Source organism: Canis lupus, chromosome 36 (genome assembly GCF_011100685.1).
Source record: "Canis lupus familiaris isolate Mischka breed German Shepherd chromosome 36, alternate assembly UU_Cfam_GSD_1.0, whole genome shotgun sequence".
Lineage (NCBI taxonomy): Eukaryota > Metazoa > Chordata > Mammalia > Carnivora > Canidae > Canis > Canis lupus.
This window is the reverse complement of record NC_049257.1, coordinates 21,866,160-21,891,904: the sequence shown is the minus strand read 5'-3', so window position 1 is coordinate 21,891,904 and position 25,745 is coordinate 21,866,160. Positions and strand designations below refer to the sequence as shown.

Below are 25,745 nucleotides of genomic sequence, written 5' to 3'. Positions count from 1 at the left end.
GGTCTTTAAACTGAACAGGCAGGTGTTAACTGATCTGTTCACTCAGTGGATGCCAAAAATAGAAACAAGGAATGCCTTTCCAGCCTCTCTCCTGCCAAAATTAATATCTTACCCTCTTGTGCTTCCTTTAAGTATTTCAATCAATTTTAAGTGACTATCAATTGTATCTTCTACTAGACTGAAAAAATAGAAAGATTGTTCCATAGCTAGCTACTCTTGATCTTAGGAAATATTTAGTCCCTTGGACTGAATATTCCCTGCATAATGTTACTACATTCCATGGACCTAAGCAATTCCTATCCCTTCTGTGAGCTGCTTTCTAGCTCACGTATTTACTAATATCTCTATTTCTTTCTGTACTTCACCAAGGAAAGCAAGAATGTAGACATTTTCATGGTAAAGTCCTAAGGCACTGTCTTAGCACTAGTGTTTACATATGTTCTCCTTTCTTCTTTTTTTTTTAGAAGTCCAAGATTTTTGTTTTATTTTATTTTATTTTTTTAAATTGTGGTTTAAAATTTTTTTTTTATTGGAGTTCAAACTGCCAACATATAGCATAACACCCAGTGCTCATCCCGCCAAGTGCCCCCTCAGTGCCCATCACCGAGTCACCCCAAACCCCCACCCACCTCCTCTTCCACTACCCCTTGTTCATTTCCCAGAGTTAGGTGTCTCTCATGTTCTCCTTTCACGGCTCATCCTAATGGCTGGCAGCTATTGCCTCATGCAGAACTCCATCAAGGACTTCCTAACTCAGCTTATAACCATGATGCTAGTTTCTGGAGCTCACTTCCTAAACCATAAAGCAGGAGCTACACTTACTTTTTTTTTTAATATTTATTTATTTATTTATGATAGACATAGAGAGGGAGAGAGAGAGAGGCAGAGACACAGGAGGAGGGAGAGGCAGGCTCCACGCCGGGAGCCCGATGTGGGACTCTATCCCGGGACTCCAGGATCACGCCCTGGGCCAAAGGCAGGTGCTAAACCGCTGAGCCACCCAGGGATCCCCTACACTTACTTTTTAATATGTTCCTTAACTTCTTGGTTCTTATGTAAATACACATACAATTAAGCTATTAAATTAGATGATGATCTTCCTGAATCCAACACTTGAGAGGAAGAGATGGAGGTAATTTTATCTGATCGTTCTGGAAAAGCCTATAATTCAATCCACTTCATCCTAAGGGATGGCAAAATTGCTCCAGGCTTTCTTTTCTATTTCACTTTCTTTCCATTTCCTCACTTTTCTTTAACTTGCTTTCTTCCTTTAAGAAAATCAGTGTAAATTCTTTTTGATTTTTGATCCAAGTGCGTTTTCTAGAGTACAAAGTGGCAACTATCTTAAAAAAACTCTAATGATTATCCAAACAATCATTGTTTTATATATATGTATATATATTAATGATGTGAGTATATGTACATATCATTAGTTATTAATATATATTTGTTATATAACTCACTTTATTAATAATTTTATATCAATATATTAACTCATATCATTAATCATTTATATTGTTAAATATGTGTGCATGTGTATATATATATATCTCCAACTTCTGAACTTCAGTCCCTACTGCCTATCTCCACCACATCCTGCCCCAAATCTTTACCACTTCTGAAATTTCCTGTTTCAGTTAATAGAATCTCCTGTTTCAGTTAATAGAATCATCATCATGTAGTAAGTAATTCAAGCTAAAAACCACATATTACAGTAGCTTCTAAGTGTTTCTTACCATTTACATGCAATCTTTGTAAGTTCTGTTGCTTTTATGTTGAAACAATTTCTAGCCCCTTCCTCCCACCTCTTCTACCACTGTCTTTACTTGTCTTTTCTAATCTCGTAGCTTCACATTTTCCTCAACTCATTTCTTCAGTTGCAAACAAGGCAATCTTCCTGTCCATCAATTCTTAATACTCCTTCTAGTTCTCTTGTAGAGCATCATCTGCTTCTTCCTTGATTCAGAATATGTGATAACTGTCTGTTGCCCACACAATAAAGTTCAAACTGCCCAACATACACGGTTCACCACTTATGCTCCCAACTTAACTTTCGGCTGTCCTTTCTGGTCTTCAGCCTCATTCTATCCCTTTCTTCCTCCTCTATCCTACCTCCCTATGATCAGCTTCTGCATGTATTTGCTTCTATATCTTTGTACGTATTATTCTTGTGGAAAAAAGATGCACCAGATAGTTAGGAAATAATTTCATCCAGGCTATTGCAATAGGGAGACCATTCATTTCTAAGGAACATCTCAAAGAAAAGGAAAGATGGAAGCAGGTCTTATTTTGCTAGGCAGGGTGGTCTTTTGATTCAATTCTGGAACAAAGTGATAGGAGGGACTTCTTCATTATTACTGTTTTTTGGGGGAACCGGGCTCAAGTAAAGTTCAACAGTGTCAACTCTGTACTGGCTATTCTCTGCAAATCCCACCTGCCCCCAACTGTCTGTGAATTTTCTCTCTTTAACTCAGAACCCTTGAAGGCACTTGGGCTTTCTTGCCTACTGGCTTTCAGATGAGTTTGACAAACAAGAGGGGTTAGCAGATTTTTAAAAGTTTTATTTTAGATTTATTTATTTATTTTAAAGATATAGAGAACACAAGCAGGAAGGGCAGAGAGAGAGAAAAAGAGGGAGAGAATATCAAGCAGACTCCACGCTGAGGGCAGGGCCCTACTTGGGGTTCAGTACCATGACCCCAAGATCATGACCCTGAGCCAAAACCAAGAGTCAGATGCTTAACTGACTGCACCACCCAGGCATCCCAGCAAAAGATTTAAAGACTTAAGGAGAGAGAAATTGGGGATAGTATTCCTCTTGTTCTTTTCTGCCAGTTGTAGAGGTGGCTGGATTTTTCCAAGAATACCTACGATAGTTCTGATGCCTCTAGGACACCAATAAATTTATTTTCCCCTTCTTGCCATCCTTCCTTCTGTCTCTTGCTCTTTGTGACCTTTAGACATGCTCCTTTAGACTGCAGCCTTTCCAAAGTTGCTAGTTCCTGGGTACCTCACCATTTCTTATTGATTTCTTTTAAGTGTGGTTTCTGCCCACACTTCTGTAACTAGTCCCTTTTTTGAATTAGGTTCAGTTAAACCCTTTCGAGTGTTTTCTCTGTTTTTGGCCAAAACTCTGACCTACTTGTCCCTCAACCTGGAAAACTTCCCCCACTATCCAGCCTAGAACATGCCTGCCCACCCTTGAAGACATAATTCACAAAAAGGCTTCTTCAACACCCTCTTCTGTGTGCCTGTAGAATTTTGAATATATATTGTGATGAAATTATACTTTTGTGAACTGTTTACCCCCTCACTATTTTGAGTCCCTCAAAGACAGGACGTGATTTATGCCCCTTGGTATTTCCAGAGCCCATTACAATGCCTGAACACTAATCATTTGATAAATGTTGATTGAGTGAATCAACGATTAGAGTAAATTACTCATCAGTGTAAGTGAGAAATTTATCAAGAAGGATAGCAGTAGATGATCATTTAGTTCAGTCTTTTTCCCAGTAGAATAATCCTCTTGTAGAAAAATACAGATTAAGAAAACTAATGGAAAAAAAAAAAAGAAAACTAATGGAAAAAATGGTGATTATTAGATCATTCTTATTTTCTTTTTGGTGGCAGGAGTAGATAGTCCTGAGCACAGTTTTTGTTTTTTTAAGTTGTTTTTAAATTAAAAAAAAAAAAAACACAGAGAGAAACCAGACCAACTAGTGCTTGATAAATAGCCAAATCAAAAGACTTCTGTCCATGGAGCTTTTCCAAAGAACAGGCAGAGATGCTTGGGGATATTTTGTTTACTTCACTGTGGCATGTGTACTGCCTTCCCTAGGGTGCAATAATCAGGGCTGATCAACAGCCAGAGGAGCTTGGAACCACTTGTTCAGTTTCATTGACCTATAAACCACTTCTGAGATTTCTCTCGTTAGATTCTTTTTTACTTTGTATGTGAATGTCGGCATTTATTTATTTAATATAGGTTCATTTGGTATATCTATTATAAAATCAGACTTGGATTTAGAGAATAAATTTTTAAAAATTAATGAGGCTGAGAACTATTCAATTGGTCCAAGTCAAGAATAAAGCATAAATTTTATTCTTCTTTTATGCTTTTGTCTGTTTTTTATTGGTCATAGTCTCCACAGTGACACTATATATCCCATTAAATTGCACTGAAATATTTTAGCTGTTTCATTTTTAAACCCAGGTGTCTGACTATAAATAATTTTCTACTTGAATGCATTATATTTTTAATAAATATTTTAAAAACATAAATTGTTTGAGGCATGGCTGCCTAGAGTTTGGCTTTTCAAACAAAGATACTTTTAAGGGTGAAAAGAGGCACTTTTAATAATTGTCTCAGGATGATAGGCTTAATTAAAGTGAGACAATCCATGACAACTGGGACATATGCATGTCCTCAAGTATATCCCCCAGCCCTTACTGTGGTGCCTAAAATTTCCATCATTACAGTCTTGTTTCAGATGTAAAGATTCTGACTCTAGGAATATGCCTTCTGAATTATAGATAAATTACATAGGAATATGAATACATTAATCTATTATCAGTCATTAAAATTTAGCAAAAAATAACTGGTTAACTTGGTCCAGAGATGGCTCTAGACCAGGAGTCAGCAAACTCTTCTATGAAGGGCCAGCTAGGAAATACTTCAGGCTTTGTGGCCCATATGGTCTCTGTTGGAGCTACTCAACTCTACTGCTAGAGCAAAAGACAGCCACAGGTGACATTTAATTAATGAGTAGGCTCTGTTAAAATGAAACTTTATGAAAACAGGTGGTGGGGCAGATTTGGCCCATAGTCTCCTTTGCCCATCTCTGCTCTAGAGGAATGAGAGGCAAGCAGATCAGTCTGCATTTCCAGAAATGTATTACTTCTCCACTGTTCCTTCTTGCTGGCCTCAACATGGACCAAGTCCCATGGGCATGTTGTCTTTAAGGGCCTAATATTCTGATGACTTTGAGGGTTCATTGGTGGTGAGTCTAATCTCAAATTGCCCTAAATTCAGAAAATCTATAGGAGATGCCACCAGAAGCCCTGGGTTCCCAGCTATATGGTCTAGACTAGGATTTCTGTGATAAATCCATTCTAAAATGGACTTGCAGCCCTTCATAGGTCACCTGGAATCAGACTAACTTTCTACACCTAAGGCTTTTTCTGACCCTTAAGTTTAAAGTTTTTTCCCCTTTAAAATATTATTTAAAAGTTAGAGACCTTATTTATTATTTTTTGATATCTCTCTTTGCTATCCAGTGTACACTACTATGCCTTAGATAATCAATATTAGCCAAAGACAGTCAACATTATTCTCATTTTTTCTGCTAAAGACACAAGAACCTGTGACTTATCACACAAAATACAAAATAAGGGAACATAATCTATAACACTGCCCTTACTTCTGACACTAATTATAAGTTCAAAGGTTTCCAAGATCACCCTCAGTCTCAATAATTTGCTAAAAGGGCTCACAGAACTTACAGAAAGCTGTTATACTCATGGTTATGATTTATTATGGGGAAACATAGATTAAAATCAGCCAAAGGAGAACTATATGGGCAAGGTCCAGGAAGATTCCAAATGTGGAACTTCTAGTTGTCCTCTGTCACCATAGAGTCATGGGTAGCATTAACTTCTCTCAGCAATGATATGTGACAATGTACATGATGAAGTATTACCAACCAGGAAAAGTCACCCAAGACTTGGCATCCAGAGATCTTTATTGACGCTTAATCACCAAAATTTACAATAGCTAACCTCAGTCTCCATTCCCTCCAGAGGTCAAGTGATACCACATGACCCAAAGGTGCACCCCACCCCCGAACCACATTGTTGTGTGGCTCAAATTACATTGTTCTATCTGGCTGGCCCAAGGTCCTCAGGTCAACAAAGATATTTTTTCAAGACTGGACATTCCAGGGGCTTAGAGCTTACCTCTCAGGAGCTAAGAGTAAAGGCCAGAGAACTTTCTTTGCTAAAGTTAATTCTTTATTACACACAAGGTCAACACTGTGGTTCAAGAACCCAGCATCAGACTTTGGCCGGGATATCATAGACTGGTTTATTGGGGGATATAACTAGTACTCTCCATGATAGAGAGTGATAAAGCTAAAGGATAATCCTTGACTTTCCCTTGACTCATTAAATTGAATTTAGAAAACAAAAACAATAAAATAAAACAAAATATTTGACCCTGTTTTTCTTTATAGCGTATGGTTTATATTGAAATAAAAAGTTCTAACATTTTAGAAAAAAAGTGTTTTTTCCTTTTAGTGGTTTTAAAAGGTCCTCTTTTACATATGAGGAGTTCAAACACATTTCATCAAGAGATTATTTATCTACTTCTCATTCTAGATCTATAAATTTTATAGCTTTAGAATTCCAGAATTTTCGATTCCATTTCTTTTCTTTCTTTCTTTCTTTCTTTTTTTTTTTTGATTCCATTTCTTATAAGCACTATCCTTGAGCAGGTTTTTTAAAAAAATTTAAACATTCTTTGAAGATTTTTATTCTCTTTTAATCTCTGGATATTATATTTCCTAGGTTTGTCTTCCTAAGATGTGGAAAGCAGAAGTTCACTTATTATTTTAGGAAGTGGTAGTTTTGAGGAGCCAGGGCAGATGAAGCTCCCTACCACACAGTAAACATCATGCATTCAGAGATTTTTTTTCCCTTTACTTTTCCACATGTAGCCCCAGGCCCTGTGCTACTTGATGTGTACAGGCACTCAGTATCTCTCTGTTGTGTGAAAAAAAACAATTTTCAAAAAGTTAGAAACCTAACCCTTGCAGAAATCTAAAGCAAGCATGTACCAAAATCTTGTTTAACTCATCAAAGAGAGAAATCAAGTGAGGTGGTAAAGTAAATTCTAAAATAGGTACTGAAAGAATGCTAGGATAAGATTGCTAGGTTAGATTTCTAAAATGGTTGCTATCATCCAGGACAATAAAATTGTTAACTATGGGCTTACCTTTACTACTGCACAGAAATCATTTGTATTTCTACTCACATAAAATTCATTTGCATTTCCACCTTGAATAAAATTCATTTGTGTGGTGTCAAGCTGTTCTTTGTGGCCTCAATGCCTGTACTCACCTTGCTTGTTTTGAACTTTTACCTAGTTCTTGCCCATTCTGGGTACCCATCCCCTCATGATGACTTTCCCATTTTACCCCTTCCTCTCCATGTTGACCCAGTTACATTCAGATTACCAAAGAGCAGGCTTCTCAAGTGGCACAAGCTACCTTAGCCCTGACCCCAATACAGGTACTTACCATGGGTCCTTGCTCTGCTCTTTCCCTGCCTGCAGTGACCAAACTTTGGGCTTTGGGTGACTTTATGTGGTCCTGTGAGCATACCATGCTCCCCTCTCTAGGAATTTTTTTTTTCCTCTCTAGGATTTGTGATGAATTCTTTAATTTCTCCAAATATAATTTTGGTGGATGTGTCCGAGTGATCCTTAATGACCCCACAAGGGGGGCTTACTCCCTCATATGCAACCCAATTTGCATTACTATCAGTTTTTCAGAAAGTAATATCTATCCTTTTAGAGTTGTAAAGTACTCCAATAAAAAGTAAAAGAGAAACCAAATGAAATATTGTTGGGGAGTTTAATCTCATCTGTCAGGTTAGAAAAATAAAAGCATCTCCTGTTCGAGGGGTGCCTGGGTGGCTCAGTCAGTTAAGCATCTGACTCTTGATTTGGGCTCCAGTCATGATCTCAGAATCATGAGATCCAGCCCTCTGTTGGGCTCTGCACACTGGGCACATACCCTGCGTAAGTTTCTCTCTCCCTCTCCCCCTCCCACTTGCACTCTTTCTCTCTCTCTCTCTAAAAAAAGAAAAAAAAAGTTTTGATTTCCAAATGCAGAAACAATAGTTTATTGGTATTTTGATTAGTTTTATATTAAGCCAAGTATTTTACTTCAAGCTACTTTTAGCCTGTGTTTATTTAAATTCAGGCATTAATGGGTATTCAAAAAATATTTATAGAATTGATAAATAAAGGCAGAGTTTATCTGACTATTCTGACTTTGAAGGAATCACATCCAGATAATTTGGTGTCACAATCTTGCTCCTGTTTATAAAAGCAGTGGTAGTGGGGAAACTGGGGCTATAGAATCAGACTGACATGGTTCAAATCGCAATTCTGTGGTGTGTTGGTTGTATGGTTTCCAGAAAACCACTTAACCCCTCTGAGCCTTAATTTCCCTTCAATAAAGTGGGCATAATAATATTTACCATGCCAGGATATTTTAGTCATTGATACCTATATAAAGGATTGGTCATAATGTATGTGAAATGCCTCATACATATTTGGAGCAAAAAGGGAGAATATGGTTGTCTTAGTTCAGGCTACTATAAGAAATTAATATACAATGGATGGCTTAAAGAACATATATTTCTCACAATGCTGGAGACTGGGAAGTCCAAGATCAAGGCACTAGCAAATCTGATGCCTAGTGCGGGCACTTTTCCTGACTTGTAGATGGCCATCTTCTCATTGTATCCCCAAATAGCAAAGAAAAGGAGAAGAAGCAAGCTCTCTCTGCCTCTTCTTATAAAAGCATCAGTTCCTTATGGGGGGCTTCACCCTCATGACCTAATCACCTCTCAAAGACCCCATCTCCAAATACTATCACATTGAAAATTAGGGTTTCAGCTAATGAATTTGGGGGGACTACAAACATATAGTCCATAGCAACAGCATAAACATGATAAAAATAGGGAAAGAATTTTCTGTCATCTAACAAAATAATGGAAATAAATCACAAATGATGAGAGATCAAAGTAGAGCTAGAGGACTAACTCCCCCTTTTAAAATCTGTGACAATTTTGTATTATGCAACATAAATGAAATGCTACTACTTTTTACCTTATTATTGTTTTAACTTTAAAAATTATTTGGAGTATAGTTCAAGGGATTTATTATTTGGTGATAGCTTATAGTTTCTTTGTGGCTTGATAGCCTTTTGAGGCCCAAGAATATTGCAAGTGGATGAGGATTCCTCAGTGATTGGTTTCTGTTTAAATCCTCAATTAAGATTAGTGTTCTGGTTATCTTTTCTGTGTAACAAACCCAAAGTTTAGAGGCTTAAATCAATCATATTATGCCCACAGATCTGTGGATCAGAAATTTGGAGAGAGTACCACAAGGAGGATGGCCTGACTCTTTTCAGGATATCTGAGGCCTCACACTGTTGGAAAAACATAGTCAGGGATGACTTAAGGGCTGGGAACTGGAATCATCTGCAGATTTGTTCACTCATATGTCTGACTCCTAGACTGGAAGGACTTAAAGACTGGCTGCTGACCAGAGCATCTACACATGGCCTTTCTATGTGGTTTGCCTCCCTTTCAGCAGAGTGGCCTTAGGGCAGTTGAACCTCTTACATGGTGTCTTGGGGCCACAGACACAAGTATTTCATCAGATGACGCAGAGGGTGTATTGCCTTTTATGACAATCTCAGAAGGTACATCATGTCCATTCTATATACTCTATTGGTCAAAGTGGTCAGAAACCCATTTAGATTCAAGGGGGTGGGAATATAGACCCTACCACTTGGTAGGAGGGTGGCAGGGTCGTATTGTAGTGAAGAGTGTGGGATAGGAGATATTGTTGTGACCATCTTTAGAAAACAAATTTGGCCACAATGAATGATTTTGTAGAGGCTTAGTTCACACTGGAATATGAAATGAAATGTGTGCTCTAGTTGTCAAGGGCATTTTCTTGCAGTTGGTCTACTGTGACTCCCCTGCATTTGGCTAGTCACACACAATTTTCTTTGTGATGGGCTTCTCTTTTCTTTTATCCTTTTCCTAATGTTGCATTTTCTTAGTTTGGGTTCATTACCTCACTGATAAAGCTGTTTTAATATTTAATCTATTCCCAGTTTCCAAATCATTTTCTCAGGTGCCCATCAATTCCTCATAAGTGGTTAATTTAAAAGGCCTTTGAAGCATGACTGCATCCAGCTAAGGCAAATATAAATGTCAACCTTGGAAGCATCCAGTGACATTCAGATGACTCCTTTCAGTGTAAGGGCCTCATTTTTCTATCATGTGGTATAGTTTGTCAAAAGAGGACCAGAAATGGTGCTTTTCCTACTCAACATTTTTAATGTTGTTGAAAGAACTGGCACTCTAGAATCAAGCAGACATGCTTTGATCCCAGGTGCCCCATTTAGTTGTGTGAAATTGAGCAAGTTTCTTAAAAATTATGGGTTAGTTTCCTCATCTATACACTGAGAATAAAAATCCCTGCTTTATAGAGCTGTACTAAGGAACTTAAATAGTCCAAGAAGCTTCTGATGTAGAGCCTGGAGTATAATAAGAACTCAATAGCTAATAATAAGAAAAACTATCTTTACACTTTCTGTGTCCAAACTTTTCTTTCAGAGTAGTAAGCTTGATCGTGTTCTTGCACTGAATATTCTGGTTTCACAAGATGAGTGAGGGAGGAAGTATCCACACCAGGGATGATCCTTGAAGAAGATGGTTTTCTCTTCTTTACCCTTGGAGCAGGAAGTGGGAGGGCAGGTGTCAACAAAATGTTCACCTGAGAACAATGATAAACCAGGGAAGACGACTGGGGTCAATGGAGGGCATCCTTTTCAAGGTTTTGTCTCTACCTTCTTCTCCAAAGGACAATAAAAATTTTTAAATGTTTTCAAATGAGATGTCCCTTGGCAAGATTGCCACAAAATAGTATACTCCTCATTGTAAATACATAACACAATAAATTTTCCCCCCAATGTTTGTTTGTTTTTGTTTCTTAAATTCCACATATGAGTGGGAAAAAGGAGAGGCAAACCAAGAAACAGACTCATAGCTATAGAGAACATACTGATGGTTACCAGAGGGAGGGGGTGGAGGATGGGTAAATAGGTGATGGGGATTAAGGAGGGCACTTGTGATGAACACTGGCTATTGTATGGAAGTGTCGAATCATTAAATTCTATACCTGAAACTAATACTACGCTATATGTTAATTAACTGGAATTTAAAGAAAAACTTGAAAAATATATGCATATTTAGTAAAATGTATTAAAACGTTGGCAATGTATGCTATGTTGGAAGTAAAATCCAAAATGAGAGTTGATGGTGGGCACAGGATCTCTAAGTGTGTGTAGACTTTGGGATTGAGGCCGCCATCTGGGCAGAAGTTGAAACAGATATGGTGAGAAAGCAATACAAGAAGCAGGGAGGAAGAGAAGGAGGGAGAGAGGGAGACAGAGAGGTGGGAGGCAAGAATGAGAGAAGAGATGTAAGTCATAGACCCCTCTTGGCTCATTTCCTTCCCATGAGTTCTGCAAGAAACTTTTGTTCCTTAAAATCAGTCTCACTTTATATAGGCTGGCTCAAATGGCTTCTGTTTCTTGCAACCGAAGGGTATAGTGAGTTGATTTCTCTGTCTCCATTTCTGAGCCCACCAAATGCATTGTTGGACTAAGTGCTGTTTAATGATTTTTTTGGCTCCCTGATTTCTTATATTTCTTTTATTTCACCATGCCTAACATGGCACCTTGTACACCATGGATGTCTAGTAGATATCTATCAACATAAAAAAAACGTGGGGTAGAATTTTCTTCCTCTGTCCCTTGAGATTTCTCCACTTAAAATTGCACTTTAATTTCCAATTATTATAATAATTATTGTAAAGATGAAAAGTGTTAATTGCATTATTTTAACCTACAAGAAAGCTCTAATTGACTTGAATTTATGTCTTTCTGTGTGGCAGGTGGTGAAGTTTACCAAATCCTTTGAATTGATGTCCCCAAAGTGCAGCGCTGATGCTGAGAACAGGTAGGGCTTGTAAGTTTCAGGTTTGTCTTTTGCTCCTTGTCTTCAGTCTGTGGTGTTGGCAGCATCGTGTAATTCTTTAAGGATAGGAGTTCTTTCTTTAGATCAGCAAGTGCAGACAAATATCATCACTCTTCTGTATTTCATGGCTTAAAGAAAAACTGCTGCCTTTGTATGTCAACTATATTTCAATAGTAAATATTTTCAAGAAACTATAGATTAAAAATACATGTGTCTACGTTGCAGGATAAAACTACACGTGAATAAAGTAAATTTTGAGATATTCCCCCAACTACACAGACAGCCTAATTTTCGGCTTTATTCTGGCCCTTTGCTTCTCTTCCTCCCTTTTGCTTGCTCATATTTGGCCATTAATATATACCCTTGGGAAAGAGTGAGTTTCCAGTAACTCATTTTTTGTGCCATTGGTGTCTTTGAAGTAAAGGTGAGAGTTGGGGACAATCAGTGAATTTCTGTTACCTTTGCAGTTCTTTGAATGCTGGTTGGGCTGCTACAAAAGTAGACTCTGTTTACTTTGATCACTTCTAGAGGAAGGGCTAAAAAATAGTGAAACTGACCAAAATACAAAAATATGGGAAAGACAAGTAAAATACTTATGGTGGCATGATGATGATGATAATGATATTAATACTGATACCAATGCAGCAAGATAATCAGCTTCCAATAGTTGAATGCTAAGTGTGCCAGGTTCTATCTAAAGGCTTTATATACATTTAATCCTATGAAGTCAGCATCATTACCCCTGCGTATCAGAAAAAAACAAGGTTTAGTGAGTTTAAGTGACTTGTTACAAGTCCTGCAGGCAGTAAGTGGTAGCCACATCCAAGGACAGGGTCACCTAGATAGAACTCTCCCAACCTCTGAACTTTGATCCCATTGCCACACATAATTTCCATCCTGGCAGTTAATCTCATACAGTGAATGCCTCTTGGGTTAATATTCCCCAAATTTGGCCCTATCAATCAGAATCAAGCTTGGGGAACTTGATAAAAACAATTCCCAGAACCTGCACTGAGAGATTTTGATTCAATATGTTGAAATTGAAGTCCTAAAGATCTATATATTCAAAGGGCTCCCTGGGTACTACCTGCTTCAAGATGTAATATTCAAGGGTAATTTGATTTTATATATCCATCATTGCCTTAAGTTCAGGAAATAGAAATCAGCACATTAAAATCGACACTTCATTTAGTTGCTTTAATTTTTATCCAGTGCCTGAAATTTAAAAGAGGCCTTTGCTACATTATAGGGCTTTCTTGAAAAGGCAAAATTATAGGAACAGAAAGCAGATCAGTAGTTTCCAGGAGCCAGAGATGAAGAGAGGGATATACGATGAAGGGGCCCAGGGGAATTTGGGGATGTGATGGAATCGTTCGATTATCTTGCTGTGGTGGTGGTTGTATGACTACATTTATCAAAATTTACAGAACCATACACTAAAAAGGGTAAATTTTACTGTCTGTAAATTATACCTTAAGATAGGGGGAAAAGAGGCCTTTCATAGGAGGTTTTCATTTTCATACAAATATATTTATGTCCACATCTATATCTAATGTAAGTGAATCTATACCCAAAAGTAATATATTTAGACATAGAGAGTTACTAGTGGTGTACTGAGCAGGTTTCCCAAAGTTTTCATGTAAAGTAACGTGAAATGCACTAGAAAAAAACATGTATTCACACTTACTCCTTGAGCTAGTCACAGCCTCACGTAAGCCCTCCCTCATGTATGAAGGGGGCAAGTTTTATGGAGTTAATGAAATGCAACCTTTGAAATTCTAATGCTTCAATATTGTTCTTTTTTATGCTACGGAATGTATCCTCTTGGTTAATACAGAGTTAAATATTTCTGATCTTTTGATTATTTTTAATGATGAAAGAACTTCCATGTCAAAACAGAATGACCCAAGGCCCAGTGTGCCCTTGGCAAACTTTCTGATAATAAAGAAAGAAGGAAAGAAAGAAAGGTCCCGATTTTCTTTAAAGAGACATTTGAAAAGTGCCTTTGAACTTTGACATTATGAAATAGTACTCTCCATCATTCTATTTGTGGCCTTTAAATTAATGTAGAATGTTCATTTATCTCAGAAGACCTTTCCTGAATTGTCTAGTAATTTCCCTCTTGTAGATGTGGGTTCCTTCAGTCATTTATTGGAAGTTGAAGGAATAAAGACAAGTGGCCTAAGCATTTACTTTGCCAGAGGCTGTGGAAGAGACATTGAAACAGGCTAGGAGTCTACAAATCACAGTGTACACTCAGCACATTGTAAATCTTTCCTTTAACCTTTCATCACTAAACATCTTCACTGTAGATAATGTCCATTAGATACCTTAGTCCTCTGGACATCATTCAGAGTTATAATAGGATAGCTTTTGAAGATAATGTCTACGGCTTCATGCAACAGTGTTTCAGGGTACAGTTTAATTCTGGTGAATTCTGGCTTAAGGCTTCCTAATTTTTATAGACAGTCCTTCAAGATTTAAAAAAAAAAAAAGTTATGTTGCTGGCTCATCATTTTTGCATGTTACCCTATAGGGCTAACTCCTTTGTCATGGCCACACTCCTCTTGGTCTTCATGTAATTAATACTAAGCAGTTTGACAGTAAGAAATGATTTGATGCATTTCTCTCCATGAGGGATGTACCTCCTCTGGGGCACCCTTGACAACTCCTCCAGTGATAAAATTCTCACTGTGTTACCATGGGCTTTTTTCTACTGATAGCGTTTTCTAATTGTTAGAAGAGCCTTTTACATTCCTTTAACTTCCACCTATTTGTCCTGAATTTGTCCATTAAAGATAGTTGTTCTTTCATTAATTTTATTCCTTTATTCAATAGCAATTTGTTGAATACCTACTCTGTGCTGGGAACTATATAGGTAATGGGGCTACAGAGATTTTTTAAAAACCAGCAGTCTGCCTTCAAGGATCTCAAGGCCAAGGAACAGAGGTAGGAGTAGGTTAAGAATATACTATAGCCATAACTAGATTTCACCAGGCCTCCAAACCTTGGCTGTAAGTAAAGTCACAGTAAGAGTGATAATTTATATTTGGCTGCTTGGTCATTTCTGCTTTGAAGTCTAAGACCCTCCAGCCCTTTGCAAAGGTCACTCTTAAAGTAGTTCTGGGAGTCTCCAGGATTTAAACAAACAAAAACAAAATAATTTTTTGCTGACTCATCATTTTCCCAAGTGTCCTCTCCTAAAACCTCTCCCCCTAGATATAACAGAGCAGCATCTGCTGGGCATGGGCCTCCTCACACACTCCAGAATTCATTGCACTGTCTCAGAGGCACTGGTGGCCTTTTCAAATCTGAGCAAGGCTGGGTAATGAGTACATAAGTGGGAAGAGGGCTCACTTTCCCTACCATGTGTTATAGTTTGTTGTTTGACCCCTAAACTGCCTTGCATACACTCCATTTTTTTTTCCAAATCTTTCAATTCCTAAAGCTTTTATCTGTAGCCCTTCTTTTTCCATAGGACTTGAACTAAGTCTATGGGAACAGGCTTAGGAACCAGAACCTGGATTGAGGGCCAGCCATTAAATTGCTCTCTTGGTTTTCCCACCTTACTTCCATGTTGGCCATCAGGTTTAGAGCCTCAAAACCTCCACCTCACAGTCCATTTCCCTCTGTGCAATTATCTTGTGCAAATAAATGCCTTCTCATGTACAGATGTGTCTCAGTTTAGGCTCATATGTCCCATTATTAAGTAAATCAGTGCCTGCAAACCAATTCAATACTTTCTATAAAAGGTTTATTGCCAGGTGGTATTTTAATAGAGAACTCATCTGGATAAAAATGGAAGGTGATATTCAGGGAAAACTCTTAGATGTTGTGAAACTTCAGTTAGGTCCTGTAGGAAAATGGAAAGTTAGTGACACCGCTACCTTCCAGGAAGAGGAAACATTGTAAACAGAGGCACAGAGGTGAGAAAGCTAACAAGGCATGTTTCAGGATCTTTAATTTGGGCTGTGAGCTATTGTCACAAAGGTCATCATAATTGATGGTGGTGACCCTTAACTCCCCATAAGGACACCCAGCTAATTGGAATGCCAACTGACTGGGGCAAGGATCTTTTTGGGTCTTGAAATGCTTAAACTCTTTTGATTGGCCTGGAGACTGGCTACATGTTTACTCATAGGAGTTAACCACAGACAGTGACATACTGAGATTTGTGTCTTGAGAACTCACCTGGGCATTAGAATGGGAGAAGGACTAGAGGAATGGCAGACTAAAGCCACCAAGGGATTACTGCCTCACCCCAGTGGCACTGGCTCAATACTGGAAGACTGCCATGGATCCGCTGTGCTTTACATCTGCTTTTCTTAGATGATTTTTATACTTCATGTCTCCAGACTCTTTACCACTATTTACACTCTCCCCTGGATATGCCCCAGCTTGCCTGAGTCTTTCTTAAAGTGATGTTTTCTAGAATGGGACATACTTTCCAATTTTTTTCACAATCAGAACAGATCAGAAAGAGATATGTACCTCAGTTTTTCAGAACACAGTACTGTTAATGCATTGTTTATTTATAGTCATCTTGTGTTATCAATGCTGACTTATTTTTAAAAATGGTTTTATCAAAAAAAAATAAAAATGGTTTTATCTGATTCATGTGATACTCCACCTCCTCAGATCTTGCTGTTAGAACCTTTCCTATGGGGCAGCCCGGGTGGCTCAGCGGTTTGGCACCGCCTTCGGCCCAGGGCGTAATCCTGGAAACCTGAGATCAAGTCCCATGTCAGGCTCCCTGCATGGAGCCTGCTTCTCCCTCTGCCTGTGTCTCTGCCTCTCTCTCTCTGTGTGTGTCTCTCATGAATAAATAAATAAAATCTTAAAAAAAAAATAGAACCTTTCCTATGAAGCCTAATTTAAGAATATTTAGTGAACCAGCCTGAATAAACTTTCTTGGATCTCTTCAAACTTTGAGAACCTCTTTTCTATCCTCAGTGGGAACAGGTAGTTTGAATAATCATGTGTACCTTAGAAATGGAAAACGCACATTTATGGACATCTTAATAGAAATTTTCATTTAGTTTGAAATATATTTGGCCAAATTTTGTTGATGTATCTCCTAGGTATAAGTTTGGATGCTGCTTTGGAAATTATACTTTCTCAGCTGTGCTACATAAGATATTTTTTTAAAGCCAAATGTCTGTAATTTCTAGAAGATAACAACTGACTAAAGGGGAATTTTTTCACATTTAATGGAATATAGTGGAAATGTTGTTATTTAAAATCTGAGTTCTGTGGCCACTTTGGCCTTCTGAGAATAAGGGTGTAGTGGGGACAGAATTTATTTTAGTGGGAAGCAATCCTTTTTTTTTTTTAAAAACTTAATCTTTATGCTGTAGTTTTCATTTGTTGTGACTGGAAGGAGAGGAGAAAAATAAAGCTAGCAATCTCAGAGCAGCTAAATGGCAAGATGCTTGGTTTAAGGAGCCTTTTGGTATGCAGGTCAGCCTGGAGAGTGAGAGCTAAAATGTTCTGTCTGAAAAGATGAGGACAAATGGTAGGCAGAATAATGGTTCCCCAAAGATACCCAGATCCTAATCCATAGAACCTGTGAATGTTACATGGCAAAATGGACTTTGCAGATCTGTGTAAGAATCTTGAGATGGGGAGAATTATCTTGGATTTTTCTGAAGGGTTCAGTGCAACCCTAAGGGTTCTTATAAGTAGAGGAAATGTGACAAGAGCAGAGATCAGAATGATGCAGATTGAGAAAGACTTGACCTACCCTTGCTGGCTTTAAAGATGGAGGAATGGGGGAGACAAGGAATGTGGGCAAGTTGTATAGTTAGAAAAGGCAAGGAGATGGATTCTCCCCTAGAGAATGGTATAAATTGTAAGATAAGAACTTTGTGCTATTTAAAGCCACTTGAGTTTGTGGGAATGTGTTATAACAGCAGTAAGAAACTAATACAGGGGTTTGACTTTAGTAAGAGTCCAGGAAGAAGAAAATTCAGGAACAAAATGAAGGAGTCAAGAGAGGTGAACCAAGTCTTCAAGAATCAAGGAGGTGGAGAAACATGAGTAGAGGCTGAAACTTGTGGGGAAAACATGGCCTGTGAAAAATTCCCAGGGATGAGACAGGCAATGGATTTGTCTGAACTGTCTGTTGTGCTCAGTGTTAAGATATGACACCCATTTTATCCTTTGCTTGCTGTCCTCAGTTTCTACTGGAGCTCTGGTGTTCCATCCAAAGGCTCTTCTGTGTAGTCACTCCTACCTTGCAAAACCCAGACATTATACTGTTACAGGCCACTTCTGAGGATATGAAGATAGAAAAAATAAGATATCTTTGAACACTCAGAGATACGTAATGTTAGAAATTTGTTCTCTTTTAAATGTTATTTCAATAAAACCTACTTCCTCAGTACAGTGAGTTGAATAGTGTCCCCTCAAAATTTGTATCCATCTGGAACCTTAGAAGGGGACCTTATTTGGGGGCACTTGTATGGCTCAGGCAGTTGAGCATCTGACTTTTGGTTTCAGCTCAGGTCATGACCTCAGAGTTGTGATATCCGGCCACTGAGCATGGGTCTGCTTGTGATGCTTTCCCTTCCCTCTTCCTCCCCCTTTTCTCCTCCCCCTGCTTCTTCTTTCTCTCTCAAATAAATAAGTAAATAAATAATTTTTTTAAAGATGGGATATTACTTGGAAATAGAATCTTAACAGATGCAATTAATTAAGGATCTTATGGTGGAGTCGTGTTGGATATAGGGTGGACCATAAATCCAATGACTGGTGAGGATGTATAGGGACATATGGGAGAAAAACCATGTGAAGACCAAAGCTGAGATTGGAATGATATATACAAGTCCAGAAACAGTAGGAACTACCAGAAAGTGGGAAAAGGCAAGGTAAGAATCTCCCCTAGAGCCTTTAGAAGGAGGATGGCTCTGCCAATACCTTGATTTGGGTCTTTGGCTTCTAGAATTGTGAGAGAATAAGTCTCTGTTGGAAACCATCAAGTTTGTAGAAATCTGGTATGGCAGCCCTAGGAGACTAATACACTCATTAAATAAGGAATATGGAATAGCTAATGTCTACTAAATGTCTCTTCTAGCAAAAAAATTCCAGGAAGCAATGAGTCTGTGAGTCAACTATTGTGCATTATAGTGATTTTTTTTTATCTAATTAGGGAAAGAGAATTGACTGTCATTGAAAGACTCATATGTCACACTTATGTTGTTTAAGCTAATTTCATGAATGTCTAATGCATTAAACTTTATTGTCCTCATTTGTAAAATGAGGAACCTAAGGTTCAGAGAGGTTAAGCAATTTGCACATATTTGCAGGTTACTAAGTGTTGAATTTTTAGTCTGAGAGCAGTGCTACCAGCAGTACTCCCTGCCTTCCTGCAGGCTTCTGCCTGGAAGAAATTCTCTTGGCCATCTAATGCTTTACTCTATTAAGACTCAGGCCTTAATTGGGTTTGGATGCTGTTTAATATGTCTCTAACAAGATTATACTATGATCTGGCATTGAAATGAACAGTTATTGTTTCACAGGAAAACATGGAAACAAGAAATGGAGTGTAAATTTGATATTAGTAATGAAAATGTGTATTATTGGGAAGCTAGCCATAGTCTAGATGTTCTTGCAAAGCAATAACTGAGGTACAAACTCACAAGGAGATGAAGCTAGACCATGTTTTGTTACTGAAATACATACTAAAGGATAATTTACCAATGCCAAGTCATGCAACTGAAGACAAGAGAAAATGCCAAAGCATTCACAATAAACGAAAGAAATCCCAAAGTAGTAAGAGGTTGATGTAACTAACTTCATGCATGATACAAGACTATTATTAAAGTGTGGATTATCAGTTTGTCAGAAACTTCCAATGTATTGGAGGCTGTTGAATTTCCAGGGACAAGTGATTCAATTAAATAAAAAAGGAAACTATGAACTTAATCAAATAGGGAATGCCAAGAAAATCCCAGTGTCCTTTGACATGCCTGTCAATGCCAAGGATGCTAAAATGACCAACATCGAGAACATAGATTATAAAATGTAGCATTTCAACATAATGCCAAGTGTAATATCAAATGGTTAAAACATGTGACATTTAATTTTAAACAACAAAATCAAACTAAATGTGGGAAACAGAATTTCAGCCCCTGAGGCCTTCATCTTCTGTTGTCATATCCACGAATGTGTTACATTACTTGACCAAAGAAACTTGCATATGTGATCTATCAATTGATGTTAAAATAGGAAAATTATTCCGGAAAATCTAGGTGGCCCAATCTAATCACAAGCCCTTAAAAACGTAAGAGCTTTCTTCCAGTTGACGACAGAAAAAGAAGTCAGAGAAATGCAGCCAATAGGGGAAGTCAGAGATTTAAAGCACAGGCCGGATTTGACACATATTACTTGCCTTAAATATAGAGGAGGCCACATGTCAAGGAAACCACGACCTCAGTGCTACGATTACAAGGAGTTGAATTTTTCCAACAACAACGAGCTTGATTCTTCCCCAGAGCCCCCAGAGGAGGATGCAGTTCTGTCGACACCTTGATTTTGGTCTTGTGAGATCCTAAACAGCAAATCCAGCTATGCCATTACAAACTTCTGATCTCCTGAATTGTGAGATAATGAAAGGGTATTGTTCTAAGCTGCTAATTGGGTAGTAGTTTGTTATGCAGAAATAGCAAACTAAGGTACTGTTCGTGCATGAGTTTGAATTCGATCGCAGATGAGAATGAAATTGAACTCAATGATATGAAAACAGACTCATAGATAAATGGCAGCTGAGCTGGTGCAATGAGCAATGAATAGCCATGTAGAATGGTTGACCAGGAGCCCTGCATAACCTTCCAAGTTATGTTAGGTCTTGATGTGGTTTTAGATACATAGCTGCACAGTTAAAGAATTGCTGGTGGCATGACTGGACAACAGCAAGCCCCTAAAATATCTGGCAACAAACCAACTAAAGATCACTTAAGGAAAGAATATGAATGTGGTTTTGTCTAAAAACTTTCCAGTGACACTTCTTAACATGTTCAATAGGACGCCAGCATCAAAACTTGCTGGAGGGTGCTAGTAGTTTAGAACAGTTTCCTGGAGATGATAATGGAACCCTCTTCTGAAAAATGCTGGGTCCTCAATATCCTGATAACTCAAACATTGGTGACTCCATATTGAAAATTGATTCAGAAGAGTGACACTGAATTTGAGGCAACTTTAGAAAAGTCTTAGTCAATTTATTTTACTTTTAATTTTTCCTTTTATATGTAATCAACTAGCATAGTTTAAATTTTCCTTCAAGAATGGTGTATTACAAAACTTATGTCTAATCTAAAAAGATCTTTTAAATAAGATTAAAACAGTGTAAGTGGTAAGACGAATTGCCTCATGGCATTTTTTTTTTTTTTTTTTTTACTGGTTCAAAAATAACAATGCATCTTACAATTAGTAGTATTGTAGATTCCATCAAATAATATGACCTTTCACACATTGTTTTTCCTGTGGTTTTTCTACCCCCTCAGCTCACTTACATCTACCCCTGAGAGTACAAGTATCTCAACTTTGAGAAACACCTTTGGGGACATTTAGGGTTTCTTTCAGTTTTTAGATTGGACAGCCTGGTGATTTTTCTCAACATTAGTTTTCTGCGTTATATTTTTTAGGTCAAAATATTGAAACTTATGTTTAAATACCTTACTGATTTTTTTCCTTTCCTTACTATTCTGTGTGGAATCTAGTTTTGTAAACAAATTATCTCTCCCAGCAGTGATTTGCAACCATTCTTTACTTTTCTTTAACTCTTTCCTTTAGGCTTGCAGCCCCCATGGCCCAAATCTGGCCATTTTAAAAGGGGAACTAGCTTCCATAAGATGTGACTATTATGAGACAAAAGTACAGGATGAGCTCTCAAGTTGATTCATGAATCTGTAAATAAGACTCCCAGAGATGTTCTTTGTTCTTGTCCAGCAGCAATGATATATTCAGGAATAAACCTGGAATAGACTACCTTAGCTGAAAAGACTAAGTATGATAACTGAGGATTTTATTTATTCACTTTATTGTGATTATATCCTGCAATCATACTGTACATTTTATAATCTTGAGATGTACCTGGCCCAGGTGAAATGATCTCTAGCACCTATCCAGATTATGAATATGATTCTAGGCGTATGCTTCCAGAAACTGTGATGTAACTCACCCTCACTTGGCCATACCACTCACCCTGATGAGGATTTTAGGGATCAGAAATTCTACTCCTACCTGGAAGAAAGTTGCTAAATATCTTCACCATGAATCCTAACTGTGCCAATTTCTTTGGGTATCAGTTAGATGGTGACTTTTAACCGTTTTTGATTATGATCTACAACAAAAGATATATTTTATATCCAAATCTAGTTAATGTATATAAACACACACAAAAATGCACATACTTATCAAAAGCAAATTTTATGAAAATATACTATGCATGTATATTCTGATGTATTTTATTCTTTAAAAAAACCTGCTGCCCTAACTCACAAATTTATTTCATGATTCACTAATTTGCTGTGACCCACAGTTTGAAAAACACAGCTTTAGATTCATAAGCCTTGTTTGATTAATACATGGAGTATGTGTGGCCTCAATCGATGCCTATATTTGTTTTTTTAAATATGCTGGTTTTATGAAATATAAAACCTAAACTTTCAAGAACATTTTCACTCAAATAGATGCTGTGCTTCAAATTTGACACCTTGGGGAGTGTTTTGTTTGTGTAAGTTTGTGTACCACTAGTTAGTACAAGTAAATGAAATGTGTTACATAATCTGTTGATAAGGTTGACAGTTTCTATGATCACTTTGAATATGCCATTCAGTGGCCTCCTGGCCTCCAGGGGTTCTGATCATGGAGCTCTTACTTAATCTTACTGAGAATCACTTGTATGTGATGAATCACATCTCTTTTGTTGCTTTCAAGAATCTTTCTGTGTCACTGGTTTTCAACAGTTTAGTCAGGATGTGTACAGGTGTGGGTCCCTTTGAGTTTATCCTACTTAGAATTTGTTGAGCCTCCTGAATATACAAATTAATATTTCTTTTAATCAAACATGCTAAGTTTTTAGCCATTAATTCTTCAAATATTCTTTCTGTCCCTTTTTCCCTTTCCTGTCTTTTGGAGACTCCCATAATGTGTATGTTCATATACTCAATGATATTTCACAGGTCTCTGATTTAATTTCCTTCATTCTTTGTTTTTCTGCTTCTCAAATCAGATATTCTCAAATAACCTATCTTCCAGTTTGGTGATTCTTTCTTCTGGTTTCTCAATCTTTCTGTTGAACCCTCCTAGTGAATTTTTCATTTCAGTGGTTGTACTTTTCAATCCTAGAACTTCTTTTTCATTCATTTTTTATAATTTTTTTATAATTTCCAACTCTTTGTTGATATTCTGTATTTGATGAGACATTGTTCTCTTATTTTCCTTTAGTTCCTTAGATTTGGTTCCTATTTGGTATTTTGAATGTATTTATAATAGCTCAATTAAAGTCTTTGTTTAGTAAGTCCCAAATCTGGACTTACTCATGGGCAGTTTCTGTTGATTGCTTTTTCTCCTGTGTATTTTCCCCTTTCTTTGTATGTCACATTTATTTTCTGTTGAAAGCAGAATAGATTAAGTGATATAGTGTGGAAACTCTGGAGATTAGATCCACTTCCCACTCACTCCATCTAAGGTTTGTTGTTGTTTCTCTTTGTTGCTATTATTGTTGCTGCTGATATTTATTGTTTAGTGACTTTCCTGAACTATTCTTTGTTGTGTACGGCAACTGAATTCTCTGCTTGGTTAGCTTCTTCTTGACTAATGACTGTACAGATTTCCTTAAAAGCCTTCAGCCAATAAACCTTCCAGCCTTGCTGAGGAGATCTGTATGCATGTGGGTGATACCTTCAATTCTCTGATGGCAAGTTCATGTAGCTTTCACTTTCTGCTTACACAGAGCTTCAAGGTCACCCAGAGGAAAGGGATTAGGACCTTCTTGGGTCTTTATTGAACATACACACAACTCTGCAAATGACTGTGCCTTCTAGATTTCCAGTAATATGTCAGAGCTTTTCAAAACCCCATAGAAATATCTCATTTCCATGCTGCTGCTTTTAAGTTGTCTCTTCCACTTCTTAGTAGCTGCAACTGTTATCCCTGCCTACAGCAGTTGCAGTGTTTTTTTGTTTTTGTTTTTGTTTTTTAGCAGTTGCAGTGTTAAACAATTACTGCTGTTTTTTTCCCCACAAATACCCCCAAGGTGAAGGCTGTTGTCAGTGAGCAAGCCCCAAGTCAGGTCGAATAAAGACAAGCTGTGTGGAGCTGCCAAACAGGGTCAAATAATGACAATTCTCTGGGGATAGGACTTTTAGGGAGCTCCAAATATGTTTTTCCTTTGCCAGTGACTGCTAGGCTGCTGGTTTTCACAGCTAACATGATTATGTAGCTCTTGGTTTTCATAGCTACCCTAGAATTGAGGGGAGGGAGATGAGAATAAAGTCCATTAAAATGCCCCAAAACTTGCTGTTCTTAAGAGATTCAACTGTTTTTCTCGAATAAACACTCCTCAGATTTTTGCAAGCCTTTCCTTAATTTGCAGAGTTCTCAAAAGTTGATTTTGACAATTTTTGCTAGTGTTCTTACTACTTTTAAGGAAGAACAAATTTTCAGTGGCCCTTATTCTGTCAAATTGGAAGACTGTCCTCTTCTTTTACCTTCTTTTTTTTTTTTTTAAAGATTTTATTCATGAAAGACACACACACAGAGAGGGAGAGAGAGGCAGACACACAGGCAGAGGGAGAAACAGGCTCCATGCAGGGAGCCTGATGTGGGACTTTATCCCAGGACTCTGAGATCACGCCCTGAGCGGAAGGCAGATGCTCAACTGCTGGGCCACCCAGGCGTCCCCTTTTTACCTTCTTTTTAATCTCTGTTAACTAGAGTGATAGGAAATGGTAAACAAACTCACACACTGATGTAAGACAAAACATTTCCACAGTATGTGATGAATATATTCTTTTTTCCTACTTTCTTCCTCAAGAATTTCTTTCTTCTTCAGGTTCTTTTTAAAAAGCATGTGGAAAAAAAAAAAAAAGCATGTGCTAGGAAGCCTGTGATGGGTGTTTTGTATGAATAAAAAGATGGTACCTGTTCTGATTTCAAGAAAATGAAGAAAACCTTTAAAATGTTAAAAATTAAAACAAAACTATCACCATCACCACCACCAGTCATCTTGCTAGGTCGCTTCCCTTAAAACAAAAATTTTAGGACATTCTTCTTGACTACTGTCTAGCAAATTCAGGGCTGCTGAACCTCATCATGCCAATATTTAATGTTGCTAATTGAAAAAGAGAGATGCAGATGGCCCAGGAGACTTTTTATCCCCTTTCCATTGCTTAGCAAGGAAGTGGCTCAGGAGACCTGAGTTAGCTCAGCAGAGGACAAGACTAGTACCAGAGAATGAACTCTGAGGCTCCCCCTTGGTATAAAAGCTAGTTCTTTAGCAGGAAGCTCTACTATTATGGAATTAGCTATATATTTCCTGATTCTTTTCCCTAAAATATAGAGTGTTATGAGATTGGAGTGTTTCCACTGAAACATTTTATACCTGACCTAAGAATACCTCTCAGGGAAACATGTCACTTTAATAATTCTGGGCTTGCATGTTTTGCCACCAAATAACCCTATTTTATAAATACCCTCCATGATACTAGTGGTGTATGTAACAATTTGCACGGTGCTAATTATAAGAATTAAACATCAATGAAAGAGGAAACATTTGTAAAATGCAGTTGTATGTCTTCCAAAATCTTCAGAAATTCAAGGACACATATTTCTCAAGTATTTAACTGTTACCTCTTAAACATATGTAATTTCTGTCTTGTCTTTTTCCTGCCTTTGAA

The 25,745-nt window shown here is 37.7% G+C and overlaps 1 protein-coding gene across 1 annotated transcript in view; it reads left to right on the top strand.

Moving 5' to 3' along the window:
• PDE11A (phosphodiesterase 11A) overlaps positions 1-25,745 on the top strand; it is a 361,415-nt gene that overhangs the window by 141,263 nt on the left and 194,407 nt on the right. Inside the window, exon 5 of the mRNA XM_038585090.1 lies at positions 11,762-11,826. Coding sequence (XP_038441018.1) covers positions 11,762-11,826 — 65 coding nt within the window. The remainder of the gene's footprint in view (positions 1-11,761; positions 11,827-25,745) is intronic.